The 13,007-nt window shown below is 36.6% G+C and overlaps 1 protein-coding gene across 1 annotated transcript in view; it reads right to left on the reverse strand.

Moving 5' to 3' along the window:
* The window catches only part of ADAMTS18 (ADAM metallopeptidase with thrombospondin type 1 motif, 18), a 72,746-nt gene that overhangs the window by 19,075 nt on the left and 40,664 nt on the right, over positions 1-13,007 (reverse strand). Inside the window, exons 12-15 of the mRNA XM_010006186.1 lie at positions 8,806-8,978; positions 6,942-7,072; positions 6,668-6,791; positions 5,196-5,440 (exon numbers count right to left, since the gene is read on the reverse strand). Of these exons, the coding sequence (XP_010004488.1) occupies positions 5,196-5,440; positions 6,668-6,791; positions 6,942-7,072; positions 8,806-8,978 (673 nt within the window). The remainder of the gene's footprint in view (positions 1-5,195; positions 5,441-6,667; positions 6,792-6,941; positions 7,073-8,805; positions 8,979-13,007) is intronic.

Consider the following 13,007-nt stretch of genomic DNA (forward strand, 5'->3'; position numbering starts at 1 on the left):
ACAAATCTAAGCATGCAACATATGGTGCTGGTGGAAAACTTTAAAAATAGTTGTAGAACAGGCGTGTTGTCATGAATGAGCAGCTATTGGATCCTTGACAGTGGCTAGCACCAGGAGCTTCAAACAAAAGTGACACAACACCTGTTTGGAAAGGACTGGTAAAGGAAAAATTGCCCATTATTTACTTAAGCCAAACCTTATTTTAAAAACTGCGGTTTTTCCTTTCAATACTTCTAAAGTCACTTTAAACACAATCTTAATTAAAAGGTTATGACAAACTATTCTTTTCAAGGAAGTCCACTAAGGTCTTTAAAAGGGGGCAAGGAGGGTGGAAAGGGTAACCTTGAAAGGTCCTGTATGATCTCATTTCTACTTCAGCTGTTTCAAATTTAACTTCTGTTGTTATTGTGTCTCCATTTTTTTGCTGTTCACGTGTTAAATGTACAACCTTCCAGGATACTGTCCAGCTAATCTCTCACTAAAGGAGAGCTTGTATGTTGTATTGAATCAACATCTGTATCTTATAAGCACATCTTAGCTCTCTTTAGCTTACTGTCTCTTTGGAGGAAACCAGTACAAATTTATCATCTAGTAGCTAATAATAAATGTAATGCTTTAGAACTGCAACTTGGCTTTCTCCCAGTGGCAGCTACATCATTAGTAAAACCATTCCACCTGGACCCTTTTTCTTGTTTTTCTCCCTATTGGTAAAGAGGAAGTGATTTACAGGTTAGACATATGCCTGCTTTGAAGCTCAGTTCACCTCTTCTCATGAATGTCTGCCTTTTTGGAAGGCATCATTTCCATCTGTTACTTATTGCTGTCAAAATTTTTCACAAAGATTTCACTATTCCTTAATTCAATATGTCACCAAGCTTGAGGTAAGCTTCAGTGAGGATATTGATTCTGTCTTGTCCGGAAAAACTTTACACTGCTTTCTCAAATTGGCTTTTAAGTTCTCAAAACAGTCAATTATTCATCTGGTTATTGATAGAATGGAAAATCAAATTATTAAACTCTTAACATTTTTTAGTTTATCAGTCTCCAGTCATGCACACGTAACAGTTCAGTTTCCTGTAATTCAGGTCAGTCCTGGAGCCTGACAGTGTTTCAACAAGTGGATGTCATGAGTGAACCTCAGATGAGTTTGGTATCAGTAAGCCCTGTGATGGCAACGTCCCGTATGCTCTGCTACCCTCTCTGGAAAGTGTTTTCAGCAGTTAGTGGTGCCCACTGGTAGCTCTTTATTTCCAGAGCCAAATAAATGAATGATTAATTTACTGTTTGTTTCTCCTCAAGTTATGTATTTTTCAGTTAACAGAAAATTACTGACAAGGTCTTTAAATTGGAAGTGCTGACCTTAGATTACCTATGACCAAATGACAGATAAAGAAGCTGATTATTTTCAAGTACATTTAAAAATAAATCCAGTATAAGTCCATTTAAGACAAGGAAATTATGCTACCAAAAAACATTTTTAAAACCCAGTATTAATTTCTGATCCTAGGTTATAATTTAACTATCATGTTTCTACCACTTTGACCTTTGTCCGTTACTTCATCTAGCCTGAATGTGACCATTTCAGAAACTGCCTTCTGAATCCAAGGGTTTTTTTCAATTTCAGCTTTTATTGTTTTTTACAAACCCACAATCACCAAATTATCAATAGTACTAACTGCAATTTCAAAAGGACACAGATACACAAATTCTGAAGGGCACTGGTTTACTGGGTTACCTCCCTTGTCTTCCCTCCTGTGAAACTGAATAATCCCGAAAGGGTTTTGATTAATTCTAAAATCTTATAATGCATTTATACTTCCAGGAGTTGTTCTCAGGAAGAACTATCCTACACATTAATTCCACATTCATCTCACAATGTTCTCCTCCTCCTCCTCCAAAAACATTCGAGCACTATAGTTTGCATCTTTTTCTCCCACAACCTACTTAAATTACAGACTCACTGCCCTTTGTCTTCTTTGGTATGACTCATTCCCATAATTGCATACATATAATATATGTAAATATGTATATATTTATATATTTTGTGACATTCCAGGGTAAATAAGCACTTTATAAGGCTTTTTCTTGCCTCTTTCCCATTTTTCAGTAGTGTTTAGGACTGCAAAGTCTGATTAAATGATACATGCTCAGCTGCATAGGAACATACTGTACAGTAAGGTATAAATACAAACCATTTTGTAGAAGTGCAAGGCTGAACTTGTGATACACAAGACAATAGGTAATTTTAAGTGGTTTTTTTCTTATTTGGGTTTCATCCTTCTCTCTCAATACATGCTTCAGATGTCTCTTTCAAGAAAATATTTTGGAGCACGACTGCATTTCAAAAGAAGTGATTGCCTTGAGCACAGACTAGTTAGACCTGTCTGGACCCATTCTGGGAGAACACTGGTCCCATCCTCTCCTGTGAATGTTGCTCAGAGGAGGTGCATAACCTGAACTTTGGGGATACATGCAGGCTAATTTGCATTCGGAAATGCAGTCAAAATCCTGGACAATCTGTGTCACAAAAAATGTCTAGCAAAACTACAAAATTAAACAGGCACAAGCTGTGTTAATCCGTCTTTCAGATTATAGTGAAATGGCAATAAATACACCTATAAAAACGTATTTTCTGCCTACCTGAATAATAAAAGCTCCTGTACGGATGCATGCAATTTATTCAATTTCTCAATACCTTCAGTATGTGTTTTTAGAAAGGGTGTGAACTGCAATACTTCTGGAAAAATAACTGATCTAAAAAACAAGTATTTAATTTCTTTCATAAAAACCTAACTAAAAAAATAATAAAAAAATATTTAAATACTACAGGAAGAAGTTGAAATCTGAAACCTGGAAAGTTATCTTATTGAGAATCAAGTTAATGGGATAAAAATTGCTGGCAGCACTTTTATTGTGTGCTCCTCTGAAAATTACAGGTGAGATAAAAATTAAAAAGCTACAATGTAGTATGCTTAAACATTCATTTTTCAGCCTTCTATCAGTTTCTGGTATTCATAGTTGAAGTGGGATTTGTTTTATTATTACTGCTGCAAACAGATCTTCAGCAATATGTGTTTTAAAAACATACTTCTTTAGTTTTTATTGGCAGTTTTGCTGCTTAGAGTTAATTGTAAATCATAAATAATGCAGATCTCTGAACACACAAGATTCTGCTTTTTTTTTCAGTTTGATGACTGTTACCTCAATTACTGAAGGGAAAAAATCTTAACTCCTGCTCGTAGATATATATATGTATATATTTGGGGAATATGTAACTGTAACATTTTCAGTCATTACACTCCCTAGTTGCCAATGCTAGTGGTGTAGGTATTTCAATAAAAATACAGGGGAAGTTTAAATAAGCTCTCATAGGAGTAATAGCCTCCAGTTAAATACTACATCTTAATAAAACTGTTTATCATAATCTGATAGGATGAAAATAGAAGTGTTATTTGGCATTTCATTTTATTCTTTGATCTTTTTACTGCAAAGTATATGCACAATATGCAGCCAAATCAGTCATCTTGCAGGCAATTTATTATTCATACCTTAGCTCTGTCATAATACAATTAAATCTACTTTGCATTAGGACAAATAAAATTCCTGAGAGTTCAGCTTAACATTTCCTAGCATTTATAGGTGTGCTTGTTTCTTTGCTGTGAGACGGTTCTGGAGATGATGTGCAGACAAGGAAGCAGATCTATAGCGTATAGACCAAACTCCTCCTTGGACTAAAGCATCTCTATTAACATACATGAGACGAAAATTCTTAAACTGAGAAAAAAATTATTTTTAAAGGCACTGCAAATTCTGATAATAATTTGTGAAAATACATGTCCTTAGCCCATGTCAAACTGCTTTAAGTCATGTTCATCCAGAAGTACTTTAACATGTGTTTATGGTCTGTGAACTCCAGTGGTCCTTAAAGATACATTTCAGCTCATTACACAATCAGTCTGAATAGCAGTAAGGCCCTTCAGTATTCCTAATAAAAACTTTACTGAATACTAGTGAAAGTTTAAACAATCCTTGAATAATATATTTCAGGTTACAGTCTATACTTACTGTGTTTCTTACTTAAGAGAGCAAAGCTGCCTAAAGGAGATGGGATGCCGAGCTCTCAAGTAGCTGCTCCTGTAGAGCAGGTACCACTTGGGGTGTGAGGTGGTGGGGTGAAGAACTGCCTCATTCTGCCCCCCAGAACAGCTCCAACACTTGCTCTCGTGCTCCCCGAGCGCACGCCAGAGAAAGCTGCACTTCTTCAGCTCGTGAGCTGACCAGAAGATTGCTGGAAGCTGGGGGAAGGAATTGAATCCTTTCTGTGGAGGGCTCCTTCCTTCTCACAGGGAGGGGGTCATCAAAACAGCCATAGCAGATGAGTTACGAAGCTAAGGACTTGCTAGAGCTTTGTGACAAAGCAGGCAAATGAATGTAGCTGACAGGGAGGAGACTGGTGATTCAGCCAGAAATTGACCCTGACATGTTCTAATGTATTTTAAAAGAAAATCTAGTGAAGTAACATAATGTAGAAAGATTTTTCTTAGAGCAGAAGTATGAGTGCCCCGTTTCAAACACTGGAACAAAGCATAGAGGTACCAAATTTACTTTCTACTAAATACACTTTCAACAAAAGATATCTAGCAGACAGAGCAGGTGATGCTGAGAATCTGACTGGGAGACAAACATATATAAAATTAATTATTTTAGATGCTATTACCAGTAAAACTGAATCAACAGAAATTATACAGGAGCCAGTGTGTGGTTTTTATTGTCTGTGTCCCAGGGTAGATGTAAAAGATGGCTACATGAGCTTGCACTTTCAAAACCATTATTTGAAACTGTTACCATTAAGCCTTGTCATAATGTTGGGTGTAATTTTTGCATGACTGAATTTCACCATATACTATTTATGGGATATGTTTATAATCTCTATTACTACTGTGCGGCAACTGAGAAGTAATGGTAGAAGTTTTATGCGGCTTCCTTTTCACTGTATTTCTGACAGTTTACTAAACTTCAGACCTGGATAAACTGGTGAAAGGCCTTTCAATCTAGCATGACCCCCCCATTTAAATCTGAATTCTATCATGACTCAATATTCTTTAATCTCACTGAGAGCTACAGTGTAGAGCTAAAGCTGTCGTTACCAATTCTGTAATAGACATCAAGGGAAGAATAAACAGAAGAAAGCTTACTTCAAAGACCAGTGTCTCATTAGTCGGTCCTGCTGCATATAGACTCTCCGGATGGTTAAAAGAGCGTTGATAATCAAAAACTGTTCCAGCAAAAGAGAATTTCCCTGGCCAGTCAATCGTCCAGTCTCCTGTCAGATAGTACTTTTTACTGAGGTTGCGCACTGCAAGGTAGCTGGTGGAGCTCTGCATCTCCTGGAGCTGTATGCTGCGTGCTCCTGCTGGGACAGTGACCACTGGGTAGTAGTCTGAAATGAAAGAAATAAGCAGTATTTTTAACATCAGCACACAGATAGAGATAGCTTATCGTTTTTGAGCCAATTTGAAATGTTTGCTGTCTGAAAGGTATTGGAGACAGCTGTTGTGATCCTCCAAAGTTACCCCATTTTCACAAGGAGAAACCAGGTCTGATTTTAAGACCCCTTTGCAGCCTGTAATCAGAGGAACTCATAGGTATTTCAATTCCTCAAAATTTTCTTTGTGATTAAAGCCATCAGAAAGCAAGTTCACCTTAGAAAAAGGCAGAGCAGACCAGAGGTGGTTTCACTGTAACTGTTTTACCATGTTTTTCCTTGTACTTCCCTACAGCAGTTGGAAGGTACTGCTTCCACCATGGCAAAGGTTTTTGAGGTGAGGTGCAGTGGGATGCAGAGAGCTTTCACAGAGCCCTATATCCCATTGGATGTCCCAGCTGTGAACTCATATAGAAATCTCACTAATTCTCAAGCAGAAATCTCATTCATTCTACAGTCAGATGACAATCCTCTGACAAGCTCCAACACGCACTGCACACAACTTATCTTGCAGAACATTCGGTTTAGATTACTTTTCTAGCGTTGTATCTCTGTACTACTATATCCTAAACAATTCCCTGCCCTGTTCCTGTAGTATTGATGTGTCTCATGATCAACAATAAGTGGATCCCTAAAATGGGTAGAGAAATATGATCTCCATTTCATGTCTGAGAAGCTGAGGCATAGTGAGACTATTTCCCAAGAAGCCTGTGGACAGTCCACTAAAGAAAAGTCCACCTCCCAGTGACTGGATCATCTATTGAATCAACTGAACAGCTTCCAGCCAACTTAATTTGAACATGGAAATGGAAATACTGTCATGTTTGGCATTATGCTGTCTCTCTCTCTTTATATCTTTTACAGTCCCATTCCAGTCAGAGCTGTTGACAGCTATTTTTTCACTTGCCTAAAATCTCTTTTAAGAGGAAATTCACACGTAAAGGGAAAATGTAGCTTCAGAAACAAGATGAATGCTTGCAAATTAACTAACCAAGACTTATTCTCATAGCTTTCTTGTTACCAAGAAACAGCAGAAATGTGAACTCTCCTCTCACTCTCCCTGTGATTTTCAGCTCACATCTGGACTTTTAGCCACTGCCCTAATGAGCAAGGAGTCATATATATTACATGGGGATACAGCAGAGCAATGAGCTGATGATCATGTGGAACAGCTTTCCTTACCATTAGCTTTGTGCTGGATCAAATATTGGCCTTTAAAGAACTTGCATGTTGAATTATCTCCTTTACAAACTCCACAAGCATCCAGTGCAGCTTTGGAACCAAGTCCGTGATCACACCCTACTTGCTGCAACCAAAAGGCACAAGTGAACAACTCAGACACAAGAGAGTTTTAAGAAACAGCTGTGTATTCCATAAAGGAGTCAATTGCCCACTTCACAAAACAAACAAACAAACAAACAAGAAACTTTAGGATTGTAAGAAAATTTCATCTTACTTCACATATTCCATCAATGCAAACATCATATTTATTTGGAGAACACAGGGTTCCATCCTTCACTTTGCTGGACATCGCAAAGAAAAAGTCAAAGTCTTCAGCTGTGCAGTACAATTTACATCTATCTTCCTCTGGGAAAAACAAAACCAAAACAAGCAAGCAAACAAACAAAACAAAACAAAAAAAAACAGAAAGAAAAAAAACCAACAAAAAACCACAAAAAAACCAAGAAAACATTAGCAGACCTGCAGCACAGTTAGAAAAAAACCCAGAAGCAAACAATACCAGACAAAACCAAACCCCACATCAAATAACCATTCCGCCATTGTTTCTTCCTGCAGCCTGGATGACAAGCTACAATGTTTTCCACTAATAAAAGCACCTTTCCTCTAACAAAAAAAATATAAATTACAGCCACTGTCAATCTAATTTCTTCTTATACACAGATAGTTTGTGATGCTTATAGAGGGCTGAGTAATTCTGTACAGACAAAAACAGTCATGCAATTGTAAGTATCATCACACTTGCTGAAATGCACCATATTAATACAAATAGTAAGTAAAACAAATAAAACCAACAAAATTTTGAAGAACATGAAATTAGTTGCAAAATAGTATCCTTTTATGCTTAAATATGCAGCTGGATTTTCAGTAGTACTTCCTACAGAGGCAAGGCATCTGCAGCAGTTTTGAAAAACAGATAATGTTTTCAGAACTGTAAATATAGATCTTGAAGATTTTTGAAAAGCAGCAGTGGAAGGTAAGGACAGGCATTTTCAAATTCAGTCACCTGGGGACATCTTGCTTTTGAAAGTTAGACCTTTGTCCCTAATTTTAAGCTCCTATTTATTTTCCCCTACCATTAAAACCAATGTAGAACACCTTAATTTCTGTTAAACAAGAAACATTATGTTCCCTGTTACGCAACATCCATTGTTACAGGCTCCTCTTTGTTCACTGTGACTGCTCGGATGGAGGTTTATAAATACCCACAAAAATGTCTGCAAAGTATTTTCAAGAAAATATCAGGTTATGAATAAAAGTTAGATGTATATGTATGTTCATGTATATATTTATGTAATTACACACTTACTATGAAAACAAGCAATTTGTATAGGTACTAAATGAGCAGCTAAAATGTGACATAATCCAGCCACTTTTATCCAAGCAGTAATAATTGCAGGTACAAACTGTGCTTTCAAACCACAGAAAATATTTGTTAAAACATTAATGTTAAAATGTTGATTAAATTAATATGGATCGAAAATATTTGTAAAATTAAGATGCATCAAGTAAAAATAAACTTTACTTGTACAAAAGACAAGAAATAGTTACTGAGACGTGAACTTCCTAAAGAGCTCTTAGTAAAAGAAGACTTAAAAAAATTATGCCAGTACATTGTTTGTGTTTCCAGTTCTTATGGGACTATACCAGCAGGAAAGTCAAAAGGTTGATTTATTGTTACAATTCGAAATCTGAGAACATTCCAAAGGAAGGACGATTCTGGTAGTGGTGTTGTGGGAGCTTACGTTTCCCATGCTGAAAAAAATCCATGGAAATTGTTTTCTTTTACACTAACAGAAATGTATTATAAAATGAAAGAGAGGGGTAGGAACAGCCAGGGAATCATGCTAAAGACAAAGATTTAAATTCAGAACCAAAATCAATTCTACATGTTCGTACAGGCAGCATTGAACACAAGGCCAGATTCAGCTAGGCTAGAAAGCAAACACATCTCAAATAAGCCAAATGCATTTCTGTTTGCTTATATCAGGGTGATATTTGCCCAAATAATCTGGATGAACTGCAGCTTAGAGCTCACATTCTGCAATTGCTTTTGTCCATCAGAGCAGGGGCATAGTTACCTTCCACTTTAGTATATGGCTTCCACTTGTAGTACCATCCCCGGAAAGGTTTGCTGTTGTATTCTGCACACTGCTGGGCACGGAAGTCCAAACTGTTTGCTGGACACGGCTGATGATTACAAAGTTGATAAATACGACTGGAACCTTGGCAGAATTTGCCACCATACTGCGGCCTAAAAATAAAAATTAAAAAACAAACAAACAAAAAAACCCATTCTTTTGCAAATCCTAGTTTTTGTTTGGTTGGCATGTTACATGTGTATTAATAGAGAAAACAACAGTTTGTATTGTCTAAGGAGAAGAGTATTTTTTTATAGGGGCCATTTGCTTCATGTTCAATTTCCTAAAACCCAGCACAGCAGATGCCATGAATGATCTGTTTGGATGACTGCAAACTCAGCAAAGATGTGACTGTCTAGAGGTGAGTCATGGTTTTGCTAATTTAAATTTACAGGGCTATTTTGTATTGGCTGGTTTCAGCCTCGTACAGCTATTTTTACTCTGCTGTAACCCAGGAATGAACATGTGCAAAGAATTACCTATCACATAAGCGTTAATAAAGGATAACATAACACCAATCAAACATAAACAGAATGAATAATTACCTCTGGTTGTTCATTAGTTTCTAAATCATTTTGAAAAAATGTGCTTTCAACAGTCAGAGGAAGCAAGGACTGTGTACAGTTGTTCTGCTTTAGGAAAATGTTGAAATTCATGGATGTTACATCCACTTCAGCAAACCTTACCTGGGCATTTCCCTTAATTTTGGCCAGAATGAAAATAGCATATTTGATTACTTTGATAGTATCTTACCAGAATAAGAGATTTTTACTATTTGGTCAATGCACACAACTTGTAAAACAATACAAAATGTAAAACAATTGCTCTTTTTAAAGTGACTGGGAGGTCTCACAAGCTGCTAAGAAATATATTCACTCACTTTTGTATTCCTTATGCATCTCCACAGGAATTCACTGATGATTTTTATTTTTTTTTGCAGTTTTACAATGCTCAGATATGTATCTGAGCCAAATCTTCAAAACAACAAATTCTGAGAACTGTTTGTCATACCACCTCTTGTGTCAAGTAAAGAGAAATGCAACAATGTTGCACTTGTGTAAATTTATATAATTTTTAAAAATTAGGGAACATGTATACTTGGAAAACAAGCTGTGATCTTTCAGTGGACAGCTTGCCCGTGTTCCACACACATGAAGGAAAAAAATTAGAATACCAAATAAGATACTGAATAATAATAATATATTAAATAACAATAATAATTAATAAAAATAGTATAAAATATACAGTATAATTGGTGTTGTTTGGTTAAATCTCTACACACTGTAACTATTCCTCATATCAGGTATCCCATGCAGTGCCTCTGGACTTGCATCTGACTAGAGTAATATAGGGACAGCTTGGTGCAACATGGATGAGAAAGTCCAGGTGCTTTTTCTGCTTGCTAACCCTCTAGCCAAGCTGGGGCTTAGTTTTTGGTTTTGAATCTACACAGTATCTGCCTTTCCCAGAATTCTGCATACAAAACAGTCTTTGAAAGTAAGAGCTGAAAACCCACCTACTACTCTATGTACAACTGGGTTAAAGTACCAGCAAAATGTGTTGTGGAAAGAAAAACAATTTCCAGTCACCTACTAGCTACACTGACACTGGATATAATGGTGAAGGTCTTAAAACAGAGTCATATTTTCCATCCTAGTTGGTGACAATTCAGCCTGTGAAGGGCAGGGAGGATATATAACATCAGTGAAGTCAGGGAGTATTTATATTGACTGTGCAATTGGTGAGATCTGTGAGTTAAGGCAGCCAAGATGTTGGGTCCTTACTCAATTCTCTACAGACTTTCTTCACAGCTTCAGCACGTGTATGATTTTTTGACATCCTTCAGCCCCAGAGAACAAATCTGCTGGAGTGTAAGGAAAAGAAGCAACCTCCTTCCAAGGAAGTTCCACCAAACAAGCAATAAAATAGAATTATTTATAGCTAGATCGTGATTTCTAGCCATAGTCTTGTAATTGAGGATGGTATAAAATTCCACCAAACTAAGGGAGCTCTGAAAGAGGCATTCTGTTTTCCAGCTCTGTTCCAGCATGTTAAGATTGCAGTACACTCCCACTACTGAAACCGTTGGCCAGAGAATTAGGAAATGTCTCCACCTTCATTTTCTACCAACATCGTGTCAGTCAAGAGTTAAGTAATTCACAGGAAACTTAAGTGTAGATTCACAAAAGCAAACTTCTGAGAAAAACCTATTATCCACACTTATAAAATCAGACTTTTATGGGTGCCGTTTATGCCACCAGTAGATTTTGGGTTGACTGCAGAAGCCGTGCTGGTATGACTGCACTCACAATAGAACACTTTGCACAAGAGAGTATTCCAGTATTTCTATAGTGAGTAGTTCTTTCAGTGCTCCTGCTACAGCCTCAACTTTTCATCCGTGTAACTCCCCAGTGCTGGTATGTGCAGGTAACTGTACCTGCATGAACAGCTGCTGTTGGTGCTCAGGCCTTGCTGAGGGTAATCAGAAAAGGAGACATCTGGTGAGAAAGATCAGCAAAGAAGCAGTCTCCAAAGAATTATTTGAAAAGGAGTCTAAGTCCCAAGATGTACATAGTCCATTTTGTATAAGAATCAAATATTAAAATGCTGTAAGAGTAACTTAAATTGATTCTGCAATACCCTTTTAAGAATAGACTTCATGAGCAATGGAAGTAAAATTGACATTCACTGCAATGCAACAAAGAGCATGAGAAATTCTGGAATTAGTCTGATCAAGGAAATACTACAAAGGGAACTAGACTCTGAAATCCAGGACTCTTTTTTTTTTTTAATGTTTTGTAATTGTTTAAATATAAGTGAGAACATTTCTACTCATATTATGGCTGTATTATGATAGTATCAGAAAGCTAGACTACTTTATTCTGCATGACTTAGAAAGGTCTACAAGGTCTTTCACAGTCTTCATTTTTTGATCCAGCTCTGATATCGAGTCTTACCTGATTACATCACATTTTTCATCAAGTCTTACTTTAATCAGGACAGATGACTCTGAAAGCACATTTTTAAGACATAATGCTACAATTACAGACACGAGATTAAAGAACTTCTGTTTGAAGACCATTTGAAATCATCATCAGTTATAACAGTGCACCAAATCAAAACATTTCAATTACTGGGCATTCTTTTGTTAGACAGGGAGAGCAAGGGAGGGTTTATGAATAAATGCAAAGACCAATGTGCATACATACAAATTGAACAGGCAAGACAGGGAGCAAAGCTGCAAGACCAAAATATATACAGGATGTGTAATCAAGATCCTGCATTCTCTGCTAAATAGTTAAATAAAGGAAACTATCCAAGTGATTTTATTTATCAAAATGCACTGAGAAACAACAGAAAAGGTTGAGAAAATGCTATGCTATGGATCTGCAGAAACTGGCTTGACTGAGTCAGAGTAATAAAGACTATTTTTACTAACTCACATTTTCCTATAACATATTATATGAAGCATGGATAGTATTACTGCAGCACTGTATAGGAGGTGTGAGGCTTCTTTACAGTCTCATAAACTGCTTCATATTTTCTCTCTTTTATTACTGTAGCTTAAATGCTGTTTTTATTGTGTGCAATGAAGAATACATGTGTCTATGCCTGTTGAAATTATGTATGAAATAAAACAGTGAAATCCTTATTTCTTCTAAGTTGAAGTGAATTCAGTACTTGGGAAAGATGCTGGTCAGATAACACGTCTAGTTTCCAATAGTATGGTAAGGAATAGTAGAATCTACAGTGACGACATTCAGTACAGGAGAATACCAGAAATGTTTCATGAGTTAGCATATAATTCTAGAGTTCAGCAAGTTTATTCTGACATGTGAAACACAAAAGAATGCAAAGAACATGACACATACAAAGACATCTGTCTACAACCAATTTGATAATGACTTCAAACATTTTTTGGTTTATTATTCTGGTTAATACAATCTTATTGGAATTCTTAATAGTGTTTTAGACCTTTTTTCCCTTGCTCTTTAATTATTAGCTGTGAATGTATCAGTGTGGCATTTCATTACATCTGCAGGTATTTGATAAACTACAGAGTCACAAAATAAATGGGGAAGTTGGGCTGTATATGTGCTAATACAGTAGCAGTGTTCAGAAAGGTCTTAGAAACATTTCTA

This window comes from Chaetura pelagica, unplaced genomic scaffold, assembly GCF_000747805.2.
Source record: "Chaetura pelagica isolate M959 unplaced genomic scaffold, ChaPel_1.0 scaffold139, whole genome shotgun sequence".
In the NCBI taxonomy this organism is placed as follows: Eukaryota; Metazoa; Chordata; class Aves; order Apodiformes; family Apodidae; genus Chaetura; species Chaetura pelagica.